The sequence below is a fragment of the Thermobia domestica genome, chromosome 17, assembly GCF_964235325.1.
Source record: "Thermobia domestica chromosome 17, izTheDome1.hap1.1, whole genome shotgun sequence".
Taxonomy (NCBI): Eukaryota; Metazoa; Arthropoda; class Insecta; order Zygentoma; family Lepismatidae; genus Thermobia; species Thermobia domestica.
Window position 1 is genome coordinate 36,397,705 of NC_137470.1, and position 23,729 is coordinate 36,421,433.

General features: G+C 36.2%; 1 protein-coding gene across 1 annotated transcript; it reads right to left on the reverse strand.

Annotated features, from left to right (window-relative positions):
• Nucleotides 1-3,711: 3,711 nt before the first annotated feature.
• LOC145673913 (uncharacterized) lies at nt 3,712-14,498 on the reverse strand. Its single transcript, XM_081743727.1, has 3 exons — nt 12,407-14,498; nt 10,518-10,672; nt 3,712-7,106 (listed from the first exon to the last, which is right to left on the reverse strand). Exons 1-3 carry the CDS (start codon nt 12,474-12,476, stop codon nt 6,711-6,713), a joined length of 621 nt encoding a protein of 206 aa, XP_081599853.1. The 5' UTR covers nt 12,477-14,498; the 3' UTR covers nt 3,712-6,710.
• Between the last annotated feature and the right edge of the window lie 9,231 nt (nt 14,499-23,729).

A 23,729-nucleotide genomic window follows, 5' to 3' on the forward strand; every position in this document is an offset into this window, starting at 1 on the left:
GTAAGGGTAAAAGAATTTCGCTAACCGAAACGGTTCAAGTTTATATCACACATTATTTGATGTTCCGTTGCAGTGCTCCAATTATAAGTGTATAGAAATCACGTAAACAAATCAGTAATCGGAGCAGTGAATCGAAACAACCCAAAACAATATACAGTTAAATATTACCTAGTACTGTACTAGTACAGAATATGCACATCCTCCAGAAAAGATAGACATTTGTAAAAACGTTAAGGTGAAAAATAGCACTAGACCCAACCTAGCTGTAAGTCTGAAATTGAACGGAAATCTTCCATATTTCAGTTTCTTTCCTACAGGATATGCTTATGTTACGATCTTTAATGACAGAAGATCAATGGTTATTTTTAATTAATCTTCTTTGTTAAAGTAATTATTCTAATAAGCAGTTTAGTTGCATAGCAAGTCAATACGAAACTATTTAATATACTTCATGCATTTCCTCGGCTTCGTATGGCTCTGAAGAATAATTATGATTGATTTCGTTTCTTTTGCTTGATTGATTGATTATTGTTAAACTTCCTTCTCTGCAACAAAGCTATATGAGACGTGAACCTAGAGTTTAATCTAGAATCGGAACCACTCTTTCAATGCTCTCCCACCGAAAATCGAACCCGGGACCCTTTACACCAAAGGCGCGCGTACTAGCCACTAGTCCAGCGGGGAGGGTATAGCTTCTTTTACGCCAACTCTGATTCATTATTGTAAAATTCTGTGAGTAAAGGTTGAATTTTTACCCAATCCGTTCGTGATTATTTTATTATTAATTTGATAGAAACTGTATTTGTGAAATATAAGGATGAGCCCCATTTTCCATAGAACATGGTTCCAGTGGATAATTCAGTGAAACATAAACTATTTTAAAACCCGTGAAGCGTTGTTGTTTAAAATCATATTAGTTAGGTCAAAGGTCATCAGCTTGGTCCATGTTTCACACATTCTCGCAACTGAAACGAGACTCTATAAACTTGAATATATCTTTTTTTTTTTTTAAACTGCATTTACTTTTAGTACATTTTTAAAGGTGGAGTTTCATTTCTCAGTACCTAGTAACTTTAGGAAGACTTAACTGGTATGCAAGGATGTACACTCATGTCCAAAATGATTGTCGCGTATCTATAACTGTCTTCTTGTAAGAATATAATTTGATAATGATTTTGCAGGATATTTTTAATACTGATAGTGTGTATATAATCGGGAAATGTATATTTGTGGTAAATTTCATAGGAAAAGAATTATAAATATGAAAATTAGAATGAGTAAAACAAAATGTTGCTAAATGGACAAGAAAGTTTTATTTTCGTTTTATTGTTCCTATTTACTGCTCTTTTGACATGAAATTTGCTACATACATGTCTTTGCCGATTATACACATACTAACATTATAAGAGATACCGGGTGAAATCGTTATCAAATTATATTCCTACAGCAAACATATTTATAGGCATGCGACAATAATTTTGGACATGACTGCACATACTTAAAATTTCCATAGTCCATCATAGTCTTGGGTTTTCGAAAGAACGAGCGTATATGGGGTCCGTATACGCAATATTTTTATATGGCCGATCGTATACCTACCAAAAGTTAAGCATATCTACCAAAACGGGCCGTAGTCTCGGTGCAGAGACGTGGGACGTTAATTAATGATAATAATAACAAAAAAAAGTTTTAAATTATTACGTACTCAACACATCTTAAAGAAAAAACAAATCTTGGAAATATCGTTTTTTATAGTGGATATGATTTGTAACAAAAAAGAGCATTACCTCAATGATCACTGGTATTTTACGAAAAATAAATTTGACAACATATCTCATATTTCCATGACCAGCAGTTATGTGATAGAAGTATACGAGATTTGTTCTCCTTGTGGCAAGCATATAAGGAGGTTAGGGGTTTTACTATTAAAGCTAGCTTACACAAAATTAAAATGAAAGATTGCAAGGAACTTCGGAAAGTAATGGGATATTATTTACGTTTTTAAAGCAGGACCAAGCGAGGCTGAAGAAAAACTACATAACAATGTAAGACAGGGTTTTAAACAGTGCTCCCGGATTTCTGTAGAACTAAACTTACTATTAATCTGCTAATTGAACGTATGGACCAAACATTAATATAAGTCAATACCAATATTATACTGTACTTCTGAGACTAAAATTTGGAAGTTTCTTCAGATGTTATTTATATTTCTGGTACAAATATAGTGCCCTTCAACAGAATTGGTTCAAAGCTTAAAGTATGGTGAATTGGTGAAAATGAAATATTCTAGCTTAGCTCAGTGATATAACGCAATAATGAAATTATATAAATATCAATGGTATTTACAACACGCTATCCTGATAAATATAGATCTATCCTGATAAAAGTCACCCGATATTTGTTATAAATATAGGGGAACACTTGAAGAAAAGTACAAACTTTAGTTCATTCTAAGGTTAATATTGATTTATAATCATTAGACACACGATTTTTTGGTGACACGCGAAAATGCGAAATTTATCAGTTTATATGAAAATGTTGTATACGTAAAATAATATTTCTCACTATTTCTTAGGCTCAGTAAGGCTCGCGCTTAAGACGCTAAATTCTGTCGAATTAGCGAAATTTGCAACAAGTCTGTATATTCCACAAAATTTACGCAAAAGTGACAATTTGTCGATTTATTCGTTATTTCTCCACTTCTGCATATTTGACCGTGAGTAAACGCTAGTAATTCGTCATTTCCAGGATTATTGTAGAAGATGTACTTGATTTAATTGATTATTTAAAAAATGTGGAAAGTGATGCGCAGAGCGTTCATTATCACAATTTGTCGGAAGGTAGTATCAAGTCTGTGCATTGTTAGGCTACATTTGTCAAAGAACATTGTGCTTCCACTTCTTACTTGATAACGTGCTTCGAAAATTCCTGCATCTCTTTGGCCCATAAAGTTATTCCAAAAGTAAATGAACTGATTCCGAATATAAACTTGCACAACTTATATTTAGGAAACCAAAAAATAAGTAGCTAAAAAGTAAATTGAGGGCCGAAAAAAAGTTCAAGGGAGTTGGTGGGGTGGCATGCAGCAACAAATTGGCTTACATGCTTATAAAGGGTCCAGCTGGTGAGATCTTTAAGACATTGACATCATTATTTTATCTTTCCCAGCTCAAACTTGCTAAAGCTGATGGTAAGTTCTCTAGCAATGTTATGAAAATTCCCATTTTTAATATAGAGCACCATCATTTTTGTATACAGTTAGAAAATGAGCTCCAAATGGTATCTACTGATAAAGTACATGTAGATAAGTGGATGAAGTGTTGCGGGGTATGTTAGATGAACATGCAGAATTCGGTGGAAAGTGTCTCCAGCTAATGTACAGATTAGTTTCGAATGTTGATGTGGAGAGGGCTCTCTCTTCTTACAATGACATACCTACCGACAAAAAGACAAATTTAACACCAGAAAACATTGAAACAATGCTTACGTGTTATTTGCAGAAGTAAACTGTGAACGTTATTTTTCTTTTTATTAATGTTTTGTGTGTTTTTTTTAAATGATACTTTTATTCAATGAGGATGTGTAGCTTTTTTAAAAAAAAAACAAATATTGTTTAATATAGTCATGCATGAGCCCATGATTAATGAGTGGAAATTAAGCTAGAATAAAGGTAACTAATTCTAATTGCCAAGGAAAATAAGTGTTCTTACACTGAATTTTTATTCACCGATTTTATTCCGCTTTACACATGATTTACAAAACTTGTTGATTTTTTTTTTAAATCACAAAGTACGGAGGAGTAAATGACCCCATATTTTTGACCGATTTCATATGCAAGCATTGGTAAACGTGTGATATCCTATATAAACATACACAACATACTTTCTCAAAGGAAATACTTTTTACCTAAGAACCAAGATTTTTCACACCTTTGGGGGTGAGGAACTGATGGAGGGGGCAGAAGAAGAAAAGTTTAGTTATCGTTCTCGAATGATTTTAAATCAAAGCAGTGGTGATCATTGTAACGTCTAAAAAAAATGTTGCATATTGAATATTTTTTTCCTTTTAGGACGGTTAGCTTGGATTTTTAATCGGGAAGGAGGAGGATAACCTATAGTACGGGAGTAAATTCGTCCTTCATTCTGAATGGTTTTAATATCAAGCACTAAGAAATGTGGGGAAGCCCCAAAATACATACATATAATACTATTAAAATCGAATATTACTTACGTAAGTTACAATGAATTTTTCAATTGGGAGGAGGGGGAGCAGTGTTGTCCTAAAGTATGGGAGTAAATTCATCATTTATTTGATTTAACAATCACTAGATACAGCTCAGAGGCCATTTAATACTGGATATCTAGCAACAATAACAATGGAAAGGACTTGGGACGGTATCGGCCAGGGCCTCGTTAGTAGGTGCCATCCCGACATTTGCCTGGTAAGACTGAGGAAAGCCCTAAAACCCGTCAGGATGGAGGGCAACGGGAATCAAACCTACGACCTTCCGGATATAAAGCCAAAGCTCTACCAGTTGAGCTACTTCTCTCGGTGTTCCATCCAGGGGTATTGAGTTGAAAGCGTCAAGAAATACGCATTTTCCCGTCAAAATCAAACTTTTTTAAAACGGCAATTATAGCAGAACAGATTTTTAAGAGGGAGTAAATACATTTCTTGATTCTTTGTAAATTTCAGTCTCAAGCTGTGGTCATCCCAATGCTCTAGAGAAACTATACGCTATGCTTTGTCAAAATCGAATAAATATGACGTAAGTTATAAGGAAAATTGATTATGTCCATAATACTGAAATTTGCAACATGGGGTTGAATTTACCCCTCCTCCATTGTTCTTAATGGATTGTAACACCGAACTGTGGTTCTATGGGAACGTTGAAGGAATCCACATTCCACATTTCATTAAAATCTATTAAGTTTTACGAGAATTATCGTGAAACAAACAAACACATACAGACAAATGCCGAGCGAGCCGATAACGCTCGATTCAATAAAATAATGAATTAAGTATACTTAGCATATATATTCCAACTCACCCACCCCGTGCCGCCTTCTGGTATATCTTATCTTCCTATGCCATCGGGATCCACTGCTCGCTTCCGTGGGGCAATCACAAAAACGTGCGTTGGATTCCTGAAGTCTACATGGTAATGGTAAACTAAAAAAAGCTTAGTCAAGTTTTTCTAGTTTACCATTACCAACATGTAGAGTTCAGGAACGCAAAGTACGTTTCTGTGATTGTCCCATCGAATGGAGCAGTTTATCCCGAAGACATAGGAAGATAAATCAGAAGGCACGAGGTGAGTGGAACATATGTTTTTAGTTCATATGCCCTATTGCATTTGTCATTGTTTATCAGCATTCTTAGCATTCGATTTCAGTACAAACATAATGCAATCGTGGTAAATTAAGAGTTGAATGGTGCATCTCAATAGGACTTAAAAACATTCACTAGGTGAAAACCTACATGGATTGTCTTCCAGTGTTTTGGAATGTGAATTTCTCGTTCAATAGGCAGTAAACAGACGTGTTCATTAATGTTCAGAGTGTAATTATGGCAATGCTAAGAGAAATGCTTAATATGCGAGAGATGCCAGATTCTGTGAATCTTAAACTTTGATAAACCACAAGATCAGTGATATCACAAGGATTCTTTTGGAAGGGGGGAGGAGACTACCAACAACTCTAAAATTGAATTTAGTATTTTAGGTTTATCTTTAATCAAGAACATAGTAAAATTTGCGTTCTTTTGGGGCAAAATAATTTTGATACTGTTTTACTCCTGTATATTTTTGGCATCATAGTCATTCTTTTTATTGTTACGTAAATGGACATTGTAACATTTTACAGACTAGTTAAGACATAAACACACAATTTTGCTTTTTCTATTTTAATTAAGCAGTTTCTCAAAGTAACTACTTTTAGAGAAGCTTCTTTTTCAGCAGTTTTTTCTACTTTTGTTCTGCGAAAGTAGTATTACAAGGTTAAAAAAAAAGTCTTTAAAGTCACCTGTCTTAAATTTGCTGCGTGAGCTACATTTTCAGGTACCTACTTATATAGTAACAAAAGAATGATCAAGGATCAGTGAAGATGCCGAACTGTTGGTGTGTGAGTTTTACTTTTCTGTTGCATTTGAATACAAATTCGTCAATAGTGCAATTCCGTACATCTTCTTACTATTATATTTTTTAAAAGTATGTAATGTATTTTCTGCATGAAATTTGAGAGTGCTTTCCCCTTCCCCCTAAATAGGGCATAGTGACGCCACTGCACAAAACTATGATTGTGGTTTTATAATTTTTGTGTCATTTTTCACTAGACAACAAGTCAATTTGTAAATGATAATACAAACATAAAGCTAAACAGTAATATTTTGGGAATCCTTTTGCTATCTTAACATATAAAAAGCAATAAAGGTGCCTGAATCATCAGTGAACTTATACTCCACCCTGAATACTAAAGGAAATAAACCGTACATCAAATGCATGAAGGAAGCAGTACATGTAAATTAAAAGAGAATCTGTTGCTTGAAATACAGGAAATATTGAAAAATATTGATATTTCGTTAAGATTTGCTCTTTTATGTATCAAATAATAAATATCCATCTCATAACATATTAACAAAACTTTAATTATTTAAAAATTTTCTTGAACAGCAGATTTAAATGCGAGAATTACATTTTATGCCTTCATCAATCATTTTTTTTCTTTTTCTTGCTTTAATTGCGTTAACTTAATTTGCTCTCGAAGAAGCTTAACTATTAAAGCATGCTCGCGTACCATAAGTTTGTGTTTCCGTACCATGAGAGCGTGTTTCTTCTCATAGTATCTTCTCTTTGCTTCTGCAGCTTCCTGTACCTGTTTCGTTGATGCCGATGGTGTACAAATTTTTGGCTTTTTTGTCTTCGGAGTGTTTTCCCACACATTTTTATAATGGGAAAGTGGTACTACAGAGTTCGGTGTGCTCGTAGGTTGAATAGCAGATGTGTTGTCTTGCTCTGAAAACCGAGGTTCTTCACTATTAACTACTACAAGCGTAGATCTATCGCAATACACATCATGCTGACCACAGTCTGGGAAGTCTAGGGTTACCTGAAAGAAAATGAGAAAGAATTTTACATTTATGTACGCTTTAATTTCTATTACAACTGTTCTAACTCATCCCTACTGACTGATCCCTCTCTACACATGCACACACACACATATATATATATATATATATATATATATATATATATCCATTTCTGGTTTTTCAGTAATGAGGACATACCGTCTCTGGTTTTTCAGTGATCAAGACAATATTTAAATAGCCGGCATGTTGAGTCAAAATCATAATAAAACATCCCGCCTCTGCTTTTTTCACCACTTCGAACACTGTATGTATATACACATGTGAAAAGGGGAAAAAGTAGGCCCTTAAGATTTTTATAAAGTAGCTCCTTAAGATATTGAGAATAAATACGCATATCTCCCACATACTCATAATTTAAAAGCAAACAGAACGGAAACACAACAAAACTTTGTACTTATAAAAGTATTTGGTTTCTATCATAGATTCTATCTAGCGCACAAGAAGCAAAATATCCCCAACGGCTGAAGTTTTAAGCTGCAATTATTGTGGAGACTTCGAAATTGCTTCTTTAACATGACTTCGTGATAGAAAACATGGTTTACACTGTATCTACATAAGCATTAGTACTGTGAATTTTTATCCACTTATCTACAACCTGTTAAAGAACTACTTGAAATTCAAATTTCCTTTAAATTAATTACGTAAGTATACGAAACTAGGTAATAGCTGAAGGGTCCAAGTGTTCAAATAACGTAACGACCCTAATTTTAAATTATCTTTGGCACTTCAACTTGCATGCGTTCTAGGAAGAAACTATGCCGCTAGGAGAACAAAACTATTTATCAGTATACTTCCAACAGTAGTTTTATGCACATATATAATACGTTTCCTTAAGTTGATGTTATTAGTTTTCTAAAAAACACTTGTTCAACTTTATAATTTTCAGTTCGGAAAAACCGACAAAATACCTATATATCGTATTAACATAAGATTAAAATGCTGCTTTTTATTTTATTTTATTTTTTTTAATCACTCCAAACTAAATCAGTAATTGTCAAGTTTGCAATTCCTACCTTTTTCAGGTCACACCGAAGTTCCGACTTGTTAACTGCGTCCTTTAGGAAGAAAATACTACATAAACGTTAGTTTCGATTTATTTTTTATTATTGTTCATTTAAAACACTACATTTTTACAATTAAAAACGTACAACTGAAAAGTCTGTGGTTTATTTGCCGGAAAGTACTTCCACAAAGGTTAGAGCATAGTTTTACCTCTTAGCGGCTCATAATATTATAAGGAAAATACAAAACTAAGGTGTATAAAAAGTAATTTTACATTGAGTTTTACGTCTTTGGTTCTTTATTTTTAAGAATAAGACGCAGGTATAAATACTTTTGATACATTCTTTATTTAAGAGGATAAATTGTAATAAAACCTGAAAATGCTAGCAATTGGAAATTCGCTAATAATCGTTTACGTTTGGACTGAAGTGGTTATATAAAAATACGCAAAAGAATGGGCAAGGCCAGATTAAGACTATCGAGATCCGTGGAGCAGGCTCCATTAAGAAAAAAACATCTAATCTACAGACGACAGCTTCAAAAAGGAACATTGTGGGTTATGTAGTAATAAACACTTAACAAAAACTAAATATTTTGCATTCATAATTAAAGTCTTTGGGGCCCCCCTTCACCGATTGCTTCAACCGCTCCGCCTTTAATTGGGGCCTGTTAATAGGATATACGATTTGTCGGTATTTCCGAAGTGAATGTCAAGAACTGAAATTACTGACGACACTGTAGGGGGAAGCGGGTGGGTTGCCAAGCGGCCTCCTCCTGATACCCTAGACGTTTATTATCTTGTAGATGACATAATATAAAACTATTTTCGGTATTCAGAAGAATAATTGCAACCCCCTTCCCAAATGTATGTCTCTTCTCTTGCACACATCCCAAGAAATTAAAGCTGCTCTCATTACTGATTTGGAGCTGGTGGGTTTTAATCATTAAGACGAAATATTAATAAAAGCGACTCACGGCAGTGACGTAGCCAAGGAGTGGCTCCATTGGGTCCAGAACCTTTCCAAATATTTTGGTGAAACAAGTAAAATACTACAAATAGATTAAATAGCAATTTTAACATCAACTTTCTAAAGTGTTGCCTGGCATAAGCGTAGAACGTAATCTGAATGATTTTATTTATTTATTTATTTTCTTGAAAGTGTCACCAGTTAGGGAAGATGAATTTTTAAAAATAATCAGATAAGCTAGCTAATTAGTAACTACTGTAATTACAGCGAATTGAACACATTAACATATTTTCTCGCGCTCGTGCGGGACTCTGCGGGTTGCTAGTTTTAAATATTACTTTATTGTGAATCTTTAAAAAAAAATCCTGATGACCGTGGTGGCTCAGTAGTAGAGCGTTCACCTCTGGTGCATAGGGCCCTTGGTTCAACCCCAGCTCGTACCAAGTGAGCTTTGTGGTGGACAAACACTGTGTACGTCGGTTTTCTCTGCGTTCTCCCGTTTCCTCCTACTTTCTTCATTCCATCATTTCATTCATCTTCATCACCAACTCCTTTACACCTCCTCCAACCGTGGGACCTTTGCCGCTCCGTAAATTCTGCCGCCCTGTGCTGGAGCACAGAACAGCACTTACCTAAATACGGGCCTGGGTGCATGGTGAAACGACAAGAGGTCACTGAGACGTAGCGTCGGTACGTGTACATATGAATGCTTGTGGAATGCATGAGAGAAGTGATTGAAAACGTACTTTCATTACAGAATATGAAAATTTATTTTTTATCTCATTTGTAAAAGAAACTACTAAAACTAGACCTGAATATGGTACTTGAATGCTCGTCGTCAAAGTAATTACGTTACCTGTACTTATAACTGCAAACCAAGCTTACGAAAACCAATTTTTTTTTTTACTTCCAAAAATCGTAGGTTTCGAAATTTGACTTGGTTGCTAAGCAGTGGTATCATACAAAAAGCAGTCATCGTAAATCATTCAGGACCTAACATTTGCGTAATCTACTATAGTTTGGAATTAAGATCCGAGGTTGTCATAAGATGTATAAAAGAAAACAAAAATCGGAGTAATTAGATTGCATAGTTTGAATTAATGAAAATGTAAGAAAGACGCACACGCCCTTGTTATGGAGATCGTTGTAACAGCTTCTAGAATAACTCCTATACTGTACATTTATTTATTTATTTATTTTTTCAGTAGGATCATTTAAATTAATTGAAATACATTCTTATGGAAAGAATCTCGGACGGATGAGATTTATTCAAGCAAGTATTGTAATGTTCTTCAAAGATGTGCGGCATCATTGTCCACCTACATATACTGAAAGTGAAATTTCACCCTCAATTTATAGGTGAACTTACCCTACAAATGTAATACATGAAGTACCAATTACCTCGCAAGAGACAACATCAGAGCTAGGCACATCAATAGAGTCTTGTGTACGTGCACCAATAGGGGCAGTTGCTTCAACGGGAACATCAATACAGCCTTGTGCATCTACACCAGAGTCGGTTGAACCTACAGTGCACAGCACAGCTACATCGGAACCTGTAAGGAAAAATAATGTACTAATACTTTTGTGGACATAAAGCAACTAAAAATTTATAATATAAACTCGAGTTTACAAAATAAATAGATAAAGAATGACAAGAGTATCTTCATTTGTGATACAACTTCACCAAATTAAAGATATGTGATTGCTAAACTAGCGACTCGAGCATTGAAGTCTCTACTTTCTGAAGACGGTATGAAAGAAATAGAGTTTGACAACACTAATGCTCCATATGGTAAAAAGCAAATGAAGTAATGAATACCAAATTTAGCAACAGCTGCAAGTCCTGTAATTACAATATTATTGTACTTTACGCAGTAAACCTGCTCACCATGTCAAGGTGTCCAATCAAGGCGCACGATGTGCACTGCCCTTTTCTCTTACCTCTGGAGCATAATTGTGGGGCGTTACTTAATAATAATAATAATAAAAATTACTGAGTGTAACTATAACCAGAGGAAATCCATATATATTCGACTGTAGTAGGTTTATTCCTGTCTATGCTGACAGTAATCTCATATTAGTTGTGCATCGTTAAGCAAACAATAGATCATGGGTCGGAGAAGTCACGCGGTCTGAAAGGTTCATTGGTCACGTTTCCAAGGGATTGAATTCGGGTGAGGTTTTAAATTACAAGAATCCGAAGAATTAGAGCCACGTAGGGAACGTTGTTTTCTTCCATTACTAAAGCTAAATGGAGATGGCTCATTGTTCTAAACCCTTGTCAACGTGAATCTCGTTTATTCCCCACTAGTACTAGTGTATTATTACCAATAACCTACTAATATTGCTACTAACCTACCTTTTAGCGATGTAATTGGGTGTATACGACTCATACTTACCTAATATTTTTATAGTCCAGAGTGCACGCACCTTAAATTCAAGAAAGGGGTTCTACTGTTCTACTCGAGCAGGCTGTTCTACCAAATAAAAATTTATGCGTAAAATACGGTGTGAAACATTTTTCGTGAAGAAATGAGTGTGTGAATATAAGTAATTACTATCAGTGCACAGCATATTGAAATGAATTTTGAGTGATAGCAAAAGTATTGTGTGTGTGTGTGCTCTTCCCTATCCTCTTTTCTACGCAAACCCTCCGTCGCTGACGCGCCTGCCTCCTACAGACGCACCCCATCGCTACCGCTCGGGCCTCCCTGTTGCGCTCCTGCTCTTACTCGGTTAAGTAGCATTCGTGCTTTTTAGTGGCCACCTAGCACATACTGGCATAGGATTTATGCACCGTAACTTTTATTCCATACTGTATTTATACTTTGCCCTCCTGAAGTCAATCTGACAATGGTAATTACTGTCCTCATTTAGAGCATGCTGTGCTAAAAGAAATACAAAGCTTTATCCTAACCTGAAAATGTAAGAAATGTCAAAATTTGGTAGAACCGTCTGCTCGAGTAATGCCCAAGAACGAGCGAAAATGGAAGTGTATACAATATATTGTTTCAAACAGTTCACCTTATACCTACCAAAAATATTACTATTACATCACTGCTAACTTCTTATGAAAGTTCGTAGCAATCTTCTATTTTACGCATTTTCATGATCTCGAATCTTGGTTCCCTTCTGCTACATAATAGCCAAGGATAATGTATGATATTTCAGCACGAACCAATTGTACAAATTTTATTATGCCCTATTATTATTATTATGCTATTGTGCCCTATTTAAGCTATTGAACTGAATCCTACTTTCTGAAAATATAAAATAAAAGTACTTACACATTTCTCTTCTGGAAATTCCATCCGAATCGAATGGATTCGGAAGAGGCGTCATTTGTTTCCCAAGCATTCCAACTAGCTTCTCTTCTATCAAACTTAATTTTTTCGGCTGCGCAGAACCACCACCCGTCTAATAATGATCCTTACGATCTTCTGTCAGATTTTTCCTCGCTCTCTTCTTCATATTGTCGTAACAATTTTTAATTTCTTTCACATTCCGTTTGACAACATTTGGATTGTAGTTGAATTCCTCTACAATCTCCGACCACATTTTTTCTTTCGCTTTTATGGAATTCCCATCAGTCCGTTTACATTCAACAATGTCTTTGTATTTTTCAACTAGCGAAATTCGTGTTCGGAAAAATTTTTTGTTCGTGGTTTCATTATTTTTTTCATCACAATTACCACTGAAATTAGAGAACTTTATGCACACACTCTCGAAAGTCGAAAAGACCGGCACGCGCTATGCTTTCTTCATTTGTTACTTTGTTGAACGATGATTAGAGACAAAAGACGACAACCAATCAGAATCGATTTTACAAATTGACCGAAGTTTACTTAAACGAGATCTACTGAACCTCGAATTTCAACGGTGCAACAAAAATCCTGGAACCACGTTTAAACTTTGAAGTTCAATGTTGAACGTGTTTAAGTGAAGGCTCGTTTAAACTTCGTTGGTGCACACGGCCGTTAGAGGAGAGTAGATGTGTGCCGAGAGCTGCTGCCAAATATATGTAGTTTCTGTTTCCTGGAACGGATTTTCACATGCGACGAAAAGGTGTGTTTTCCGTTATCCAAATATGCAAAAATAGGGGTTGAGCAACGGCCACTTCCAGGAGCGGCTGTCAAGAGCATAAAGTTATGCTCTGTACGTTCGGCAAATGTGAGGATGCACGAGGCCACGGTAACACATGCTGTTGATGGTGTTGGCGTCGTGGTTCCAGAAAAAGGAGAGAAAAATTGTATGAGATGTATATTAAAACGAATTAATTACAGTGGATGACACCGTACGAACTGAACAGAGTGATTACAAAATCCTGTTGATGAGTGCACTTATAGAAGAACGGATCGTAATGAGCACGTGGGCTCACAAACGACCGCATACAGGAAAATCAATTAGAGATATTCGGTATGATCTCACTGTAAGGTTTCAGAAACTTTCTCTTTCAAAATCAACAATTTTATAGTGGGAGAGAAGGCTCTTTGAATGGTTGCATAAAAGATAAGCCCCACTCAGGACGACCATCAACACGACCGGAAACGCGTGTGGAGGCTGCAGCGTTTGTTGAGCGTTCACCAAAGAAGTCCATTCGTAAGCAGTTACAGGAATTGGGTGTTTCATACTCGTACAAAAACATTCGAAGAAGGATTTGCAGTTAAAGGCACTTAAATTTTATTTTCTAAATGAATTGAGCGATAGTGGCATGTGAAAACGTCAGCAGGCTTGCGGGCGAATGCTCGATGTGTTCATATTCATGTTGAATACATTAATACTAAACTCAGTTCACTCTGCTTTGCATTCCGTAGGTTGCAAGGTAGTTTGTGCAAGGAAGCTGTCATGTCCTTATACTACAGCAAAGTTTTTTTCAATAATAAACTATAGTGTTATATTTTGGGGGAATTCGAGAATAAGTGCTAGTACATTCCGAATATAGATAAAAATTATTAGAATAATGTTTAGCATGCCTGAACGATCCTCATGTAAAAATATTTTAAAAAAATATAAATTATTGACATTACCTAGTTTATATATATATATATCGCACAATTATGTATGTAATCGAGCACAAGGATTTATTTACATTAGCTAATACGATTCATTCATACAATACTAGGCAGAATTGTAATATGTATATTATCCAACAGAATTATGCAAATTTTAGCAAAACTGTGTATATGAATTGTATAAAATTGGTTTGGGTACAAAACCTCGCGGCGACAACCTCGCGGACCAAAACCTCGCCTGGCCAAAACCTCGCCTCCCAAAACCTCGCGGCCCAAAATCTCGCCGGGCCGAAACCTCGCCTGGCCAAAACCTCGCGGGACAAAATCTCGCCGGGCCAAAACCCCGCCTGGCCAAAACCTCGCCGCCCAAAACCTCGCGGGCAAAAACCTCGTCTGACCAAAACCTCGCGGGCCAAAATCTCGCCGGGCCAAAACCTCGCCTTGCCAAAACCTCGCGCCCCAAAATATCGCCATACCCAAAATCTCGCCTGACCAAAATGTAAATGTTCCAACAGATGAATTGGATGACGGTATAAAAGACGCTGTTTCAGAAAAAGTATCACGGGTATTTGACCAAGTCTCGCGATACCATATGAAAATTCTATTTCTGTATTAGAGGATTTCAATGTGAAGATAGAGCGACAGAATGTTTTTAAACTGGGTATAGGGAAAGAAAGTCTGCATAAGGAAAGCAATGACAACTAACGGGGTTAGTTTCGTGAACTTTGGAGCATCCAAAAACTTAAAATTTCAACAAAAATCTAATAATATTTATGAAAGTATGAAATAATATATGAGCTTTTATGACGTGCCTTGATTATGTCCTGTAGGTTAAAGGAGACGTAGATGACCAGGATGAAAGAAATGATCGAATAAAGAAAGTGGGAGGAAACGGGAATAACCTGAGAAAGCCCATGCACACGATGTTTTTTGTATCTTCTTCTTCTTCTTCTTCTTCTTCTTCTTATTATTATTATTATTAGTAGTAGTAGTAGTAGTAGTAGTAGTAGTGGTAGTAGTAGTATTTGTAATGTTGAATTGCATATTAAGAAACTCATTGGGTAAATTTTAAAGAAAAGTTTCATTCGCGGCGAGGTTTTGGCCACGCGAGGTTTTGGGTGGCGAGGTTTTGGCCCGGCGAGATTTTGGGCGGCGAGGTTTTGGCCCGGCGAGATTTTGTCCCGCGAGGTTTTGGCCCGGCGAGATTTTGTCCCGCGAGGTTTTGGGCGGCGAGGTTTTGGCCACGCGAGGTTTTGGCCCGGCGAGATTTTGTCCCGCGAGGTTTTGGCCGGCGAGATTTTGGGCGGCGATGTTTCGGCCGCGAGATTTTGTCCGTATCCCTATAAAATTATATAACAAATTACCAACAAAGTATAAGGACATCAACGAAAAACGGATATTTAGAAATACTCTGTTAGAATTATTGTTAGAAAAAAGCTATTACTATGTGGAAACTTACCTTACTGATAATATATAAAGAATGTAAATCATATCTGACAACTGTAATGCTTAATTGAGGATTGTCCTCATTTGTAAGCTATGAACAGGCAAATAAATATGAATATGAATATGAATATGAATATGGTGCCAGATATAAATCCAGAAAGAAAACAGGTTCTTCACTAACTTATTGATGAGATAGCCTAAGAAATAAAAGATCGCTTCTTGCTAACATCTTTACTAAGTCTATCATTTCTAAGTTTCAATATTTGGTATCTGCGCAAATCCGCCTTTATAAGCTTTTTCTTCCAACCCTGCAGCTCATTTTCAGAATTTTTCCCTAAATAACTGAATACCAAACTGTTTCTTTATACCAGGGGCGGATCCAGGGGGGGGGCGATCGCCCCAGAAGAGGAAACTTTCTTATTTTATATATATAAATAAAACTCATCCCAAAGTTTGGAGCCCTTAAAACTAGCAGTATGACAACCCACCGCCCCCCCCCAGAAGTCAGTCCTGGATCCGCCCCTGCTTCATACTAGCCCTTGGATCAATATTTAGATGAAGCTCTATAGGTGACGAACCTAATGAAGCTGAAATGGACTGTTGAGTTACGTGACTGTTCGCGGAACATACATCGGGCAATCTGTATGTTTTTCAGCGCAGAATACATGAAAAGATCGTGAAATGTTCGAATTCTCACGTTTCACAAGGCTCGACTTCGGAGACAATGCTTGATTTTAACACCACATTTAGCCATAGCTTCCTTGAATTCATTGGAAATAAAATCTTCAGGAAAATGACCAGTACAACAGATTCCGACCTACTTCAAAATGTCATAGATAAATTTTCCTCTTGGTATAAAACATGGCTCTTAAAAGTAAATCCCAATAGGAGTAAATTCATGACATTTTTCCCTAAAGAAAAATATTGTACACACTTCATACAACAAAAATGATTTGCCCATCACGAGAGTCAATAGTCATAAGGATCTTGGAGTTACTTTTGACACAAAACTAACTTTCACAGAACATATAAACACTATCACTAAGCATTCTGTACGTCTTCTAGGACTTTTGTACATATTAACAGAAATATGGAACATCACTTCCTTAGCAACGTTCTACAAGGAAATAATTTCTCCTAAATTGGAATATTGTTCACCTATATGGACAAGGTAACTCCTATCCCGGCTAAACTCAGTTCCAAATTTCTTCTTGGCAATAGTACGTTTCAGAGTACCTCTTACACGTGCGAAGACAAAGCACGACGAACACTATATATTCAACTATCTGACATTCGTCACAAAATCAGTGATCTCAAATATCTCTACAAACTCGACACATGGCCAGTTCAAATCCAAAACGTTACTCTCAGAATTGTATTTCCGAATTCCATTCAAACACGTAAAACACATCTTTTTCATATAGTACGACCTATACTGTCAATAGTTCAAAGTTCTCTGTTCTACAGGCTTTCTAAGTTATACAATGAAATACAGGGTGGGTTGATTTAAATCAGTTTGATTTAAATCAAGATTTCAATCATGATTTTAATAAAGATTTAAATCACTTGATTTTTTTAATTAAATATCGTTGATTTAAATCAAATTCCGAAATAAATTAATTTAAAGAGAAAATAAGTAAAATCCCGTTTCTGTATTGTTATTTGGATTATGGAAGATAATAATCTTAATACAATGAGACCCAAATGTCTGTACAGCACAGTATGAAAACGAGTGTCATGCAGAGGATGATCAGGGAAAATCCCGTTTTGAACGGGTAATGAGTGAATCCTGCTTTCTTCTTTCAGTAACATAGGGTCTTTAAACCGTTAACTATTCCAATGGGGAAATCACCATGGACATTTAAGTCGAAAATTATTTTGTGTCCACGTCTATTTGTGTTTCCAGATAATAGTGGCGCATTTAGAGGGGTCCGGTCCCCTCTCCGAAAAAATATTAAAACTTTTAGGCAAAATTTATGTACTAAATAGGGGAGAGTAGCAAAAATCGCACCACTTTTTACATAAATCGTTTTAATTCGAAACTTTTGAAGGAATTTATTTATACATTTTTTTGATCGTATTGAACTTTATAGTTTTCCAATTCTTTTACAGTGATTTCATAACGATATCTTATCGTTACCATGATAAAAATGATGATATTTTAGACGCCTGAGATTGGTGCGATTTACGCAACACGTTTCCCAAATCGCACCATGTGAAGCCAAAATCGCACCGCCATTTGAATACACGCAAATTTTACAGTAATGCATAGGGGTAAAACAAATCATCATTTCCATGGAATATCGCATTATTTTGTTTATGTTATATTAAGATGAGGTATAATACATCTTTAAAAAGAAAAAAAATACCCCCATGTAAATAACCGAGCACAGAAATAACACCTTAGAAATAAGCTAAGTAGAAATGCAACCTAGAAGTAAAACAAATTAATATATATATGACATATCACATTCTTTTATCTCAGTGTTATTAATACGAGGAAGAATATATCATTAAAGAATAAATATCCATATTGTTGATCCAATGAGGAATATTGTTCATAATCCTATGAAATGTAAATTATGTATAATTATGGAAAACAGACAACTACACCTTATGTGCATAAAAATCACACTGGAATGCACGTTCATCTCCTGAAACACCCGCACAAGACTCATGTATCCAGACTTTACACAAAACCCTCTGTACCATATCTTCGACTAAATTTTGTTGACAAATGACGCAAAACTAATCTTGTTCATTGATTTCAATAATCACATTTGAAACTGCGAATATGTAGCTCGGAGCGTCGTAATTTGGATGTATCTACTTTTGAATACACTTTTTGGTGTTAAGGTTTCCTGAAGCACATACAGACCTAGCTGACAGTTCAGAAAGATTAGATCTCTGCACACGTTTGGATACTTTTGATTACCTTTGCCGTTATTCTTCAAAAATTTTTTTTGTAAGGACTTGATTAGAGTACTTCTGTCCTTTGTGGTTGCTAGATTGCCTTCTTCTATCTACTAAAACGTGATCAATTTGATTGTGTTTTCCCGTCTGGAGATGTCCAAGTGTATTTATGAACGTCGCGATGTGGGAATTTTGTACTCTTCACGATTAGGTTTTTGGATGATGCAAAGTTCACGAGTCTACACCGTTGTCATTACTTTCCTTATGCAGACTTTCGTTCCCTATAATCGGTTTGAAAATATCCTCTCGTCCTACTTTCGCATTGAAATCCCCCAGTAGAATTTTCATATGGTATCGCGGGAGTTGGTCAAATATCCGTTCCACTTCTTCCTAAAAACTGTCTTTTATATCGTCATCCTTATCTTCAGTTGGGACATGTACATTTAAAACAATAATATCACACCACAGTCCCTTAAGAGTAATAAAAGAAAGTCTGTCAGTAACAAATTCAACCCGTTTAATTGCTGGTAATATACGTTTATGAACGAAAAACCCTGTTCCTAACTGGTGATTTTTACTTCCTTCCCCGTAAAAGAACGTAAAATTTCCGGAATTCTCAGATCCATTTCCTTCCCACCTAACTTCCTGAACTCCTACTACGTCCATCCTGTATTTCTCTAACTCCCTCGTTACGGATTTTAACGCGCCTGCCCTATAAAGACTCCTAATATTCCATGTTCCAAATCTCATGTCCATTTTCTTTTGCATAGGTCGTGCCAAGTTATCAGTCCTTGTCCGAGGCTTTTGTGAATATTTCTGAACAAGTGCTTTTTTTTTACAGGATGAGGTCGTTAGCCCTACCCAAACCCCCAAGCTGGAGGACCACTCCTAGTCGGCTGTCCGCGATTGCTTATTCAGTATATTCGCAGCTAACCTCTATATCTAGAGGCCTTCTCCTCGATCCGCAACCTGAGGACGCGCCATGCCGTGGTGACAGGAACCCACGTTACACGGCTTGACGAATATCTGGTAACTTAAATATAAACAACTATGTAGTTACTTTCCACATACTTTTAAATTCTTGTAGACTTATTCTCCCAAAACTGCGTGTACTTTTCTACTTTGTGCTATTATTTTACACTATAGGTGACTGAAATATTGCAACACTGTAGAGGTCCTCATAACGCCTGCAATTCTGTAGAAGAATGTTAATAGTGTGTGAATGTGTAACATTAGATTATCCAGATATGTTATTGGTACCGGTGCCCTTTACATCTTGCAGGTGATGTTGGCACCAGGATCCAATAAATATAGTACGGCACCATACGTATTTCCCAAGAAACTGTCAGAAATAGAGACAAAAATGTTTTCCCACCGCAAATATCAATAAAATTCATGCATTTTGATCTCACTCTCGTTCTTGTATCCCTCTTAGGTATTATGCACATTTGGTTCCAACAAGTCGGTCTCCCAACTCGGAGCTAACAAGTACGCAAATACGCGTATAGGTGTGCGTGTGTGTGTGTGTGTGTGTGTGTGTGTGTAGACCTGAAAAAAGATTAGTTGTGAGTTAGAGTTAAAAGAGAGAAGCTGTAATTAGTCTTCGCTGTTTTTCACTTCATATTTGTAATAGTGTGTATGTGATTGTGTGCGCTTGATCCGTTGGATGGCTAGATCTGTGAATAAGTGTTATTTTCAGACGTTTTTATTAAAATAGGTAAGTAAAAAAATATATTATTAAAAATATTACGGTCTATGATTATCCCTGAAAGAATAAAACAATATAGTAGTAGGGGTCCCCGTATATTGAGCCGAGTCAGCAAAAATTTTCTCGATTCTGATTGGCTGAGAGAGGTCACGTGACGTTAGGCCCCGCCCACGCGGGAAATTCAAATTTTCAGGTCACGTGGTATGACGTCATGAGTCACCCTGCGGGGAAATCCCTCATTCTCTTTTATGACCGGGATTTTTGAAATTTGTTCCCTTTTACGGGTAAGATGTGTGATTCTGATTGGTTGACAGATATCACGTGATTTTAGACCCTGCGATATTTGAAATTCGTTCCCTTTTACGGGTAAGATGAATCCTTTGGTACCACGATGCTGATTGGCTGATAGAGGTCACGTGATCTTAGGCTCTGCGATTTTTTAAAATTCGTTCCCTTTTATGGGTAAGATGAGTGGTTTGGTACCTTGAATTTGATTGGTTGATAGCGGTCACATGATCTTAGACCCTGGGATTTTGAAATTTGGGTATCCTCTTTGATGAGTACTTTGGTACTACGATACTGATTGGCTGATAGAGGTTACATGATCTTAGACCCGCTACAAGGTGAACAGAATACGTGGGAAAACCCCTCACTCATTTGTTTCATTTTATGTGTAAGATGAATGGTTTGGTATCACGATGCTGATTGGTTGATAGAGGTCACGTGATCTTAGGTTGTAGGATATTTAAAATTCGTTCCCTTTTATGGGTAAGATGAGTCCTTTGATAACTGATTCTGATTGGCCGACAGAGGTCACATGATTTTAGACCCGGCACACGGTGAACAGAATACGTGGGAAAACCCCTCACTCATTTGTTTCCATTTTACGGGTAAGATGAATGTTTTGGTACCACGATGTTGATTGGTTGATAGAAGTCGCATAATCTTACCCCCACCCCCAATGCTAGAAATTCAGAGCGATATGTCGGTGATCACCCTAGACCTGGATTTTAGAATTTAGTCCCCTTTTTATGGTTATGCGTAAAGTTCCCATGAAGGGTTCAACCTCCTCCTTAAATAACCCTTTTTTTTTTGGTATCATGATATTGTACTGAAGTTTACATTAAATATTATCATTTTCTTTGACAGATAAGATGATTACCAGCTTTCTTACCTTGATGGAGATCCTGTCCTTGAATTAGTAGCCTATGTCTCTGGAAGTAACAATGGTGAAAGAGGGGTGTCGCTTGTAGATTTCTTATAACACATTGTTGTGTGTTTAAGCGATTTATTGCTCAGTAAGCGCTTCATTAATGGAAACAGTGTTGCCAGATTTTTTCTTACCGAAACTGCTCCGATTCTTTTCGAAACGGTTCCGCAGAGTGCAAGAAATTTTAAACTAAAATTTTTTCGAACTAAAAAAAAAATTTGTAAACAAAAAATTTTCAAACAAAAAATTTTCGAACTAAAAATTTTGAAACAAAAATTTCAAAAAAAATTTCGAACTAAAAAATTTAAACTAAAAACTTTCGAACTAAAAATTTTTAAAAAATTTTTGGAACCAATTTTTAAAAACAAGTTTCGAACTAAAGATGTAAACCGCATTTAAAAATTTTCAAATCAATTTTTTCGAACTAAATTAAAAATCAAATTTAGGACTAAATTTTCAAATCAATTTTTTCGAATAAAATCGTGTAAACCAAATTTTGGATATATTTTCCACCTTAAATTTTTCAAGATTACCATGATTTGAAAATAAGTGTTGAGGGTTTCAAGAAATAATAAAACACATTTTTTTCAACTTGTTGTATTTTAACGAAAGGTATGTGGTCTTCTCATACAATTTATTAACATAATAAATACAGGATCTAGTTAATGAATATGTTGGACGTGTCATCATCTTCGAATCTTGTAGACGTATCCTGTAAAGAAAAAGAAGAAACAACGGATTACTTTAAGAATTTCTTTTTTCTGAAACAATAAAAACGAGTCAATATTGATAAGAGAGAAATAAAACTTACTCGTAAAAGATGGATGTGTTTAGGCTCATCTTCCTCCTCGGGTACCACCATTTCAAACACTGATGGATGTTTATGAACTCTTCTGGGTACTGCATTTTTTGGTGTTGCTCCTTTATGGTCAAGATTCCCCCTTCGGTACGAGATGACACCATTTCTTACACTGATGGTGTTGGTGATGATTTATGAACTCTTCTGGGTACTGCGTTTTTTTTCTTCTTGGTGTTGGTTTTGTGATTAAGGAGTGGAAAAAAAGGAAAAGGAAAAAAGAAATTATGGCCTTATTGGGTGTTTACAGTTTTTTCTTCTTCATCTTCTTTTTCCAGTTCCATCTTCTGTTTTTTAACATACCCGTACGGAACCGTATCATAAGAATTGAGTTCTTTAAATCGACGTTTTGTGTACTGGATACTGTACATTTTTTCTTCTTTGTGTGTGACGATGGTATGGTCTTTGGTCCTGCATATTTTATGGGGGATAGTGATGGTGACTTGTCCACGGCATTGATTTGTAATCATTTCTTTTAGCGTGTTGAAATTTAATTGCTGTCCTGCACCATAGTTTAATGTAAATCCTCTAATTTTACATATGTGGCTGGTGACGTTGGTGTCTGGATTGTATATTTCTAAGCTGTAATTTTTCGGCCCTCCACTAACAAATGTCTTGATGTATGCTCGTTGGCCATAAGACTCCATCTCATCCGATAAGCATCCCAAGTACGTTGAAGGTTCAATGGTTGGCTCCCCGGGCTTTTCTGTAAATATCACAGAATCCGTGTCGAAATATAAAACACGTTCCTGCAACATTTCCAGGTACTTGTACAGTTCCAGACGTGCCTGACATGTTGTAAATGCACCTAACACGACATTGGTGTTTCGGGTTTGAACAGGCACATGTTCATTGTACTCCCAGAACGCATATAACATCGTATCATTGATGGGTACAATTTGATGGAGTTTAATGTCGGGGGAAGTGAGTTTTTCATAAAATTCTTCCGGCCGATCAATAATTGTGGTCTGGCTAAAGTTTGAACGTTGCGAAAGTTTTCCCCGAAGAGCGTTAACACAAAGCTTAGATAAACTTCTTCGTGCAGGATTATTTTCAATTTTGGTCAGATCCAATGCAATACCTTCACGCTCTAGGACGTTTTGTATGAATTTTGTTTTGTCTTCTTCGGTCACACAGGAACTGGGCCAGCCAGACGCTTCCATTTTCGATTTCAAAAATGTATTGATATATTCCGTGAACAAGCCACCTGTTTTCGTGATGGGATCATATTGTTCAATGCCATAATCCCAAATTTCAAAGATTTCCACCGGTTGATATCCTAATTCTATTGCTTTCTGTATTTCATATGATACCCATGTTCCAGTGAGGCATCGCTCCTGGTCGTTGTGCGTACACGTTGCTGTAGGGTCTGGGTTCATTTCTTCGGCACACGCAGCACACAGTGGAAAGAGTAGTTTCTTGTTGCATCGGTAAGGCAGGAGACCATGATAAAGATGTTGACTTG

What these genes read in the sequence shown, in the direction of transcription:
- LOC145673913 (XM_081743727.1), bottom strand. Translation starts at nt 12,476, where the DNA reads ATGCTTGGGAAACAAATGACGCCTCTTCCGAATCCATTCGATTCGGAT. An exon ending in AATTTCCAGAAGAGAAATGT is followed by an intron (nt 10,673 to 12,406) that starts GTAAGTACTTTT and finishes TTTTCCTTACAG; the next exon opens with GTTCCGATGTAGCTGTGCTG. An exon ending in CTGATGTTGTCTCTTGCGAG is followed by an intron (nt 7,107 to 10,517) that starts GTAATTGGTACT and finishes ATTTTCTTTCAG; the next exon opens with GTAACCCTAGACTTCCCAGA.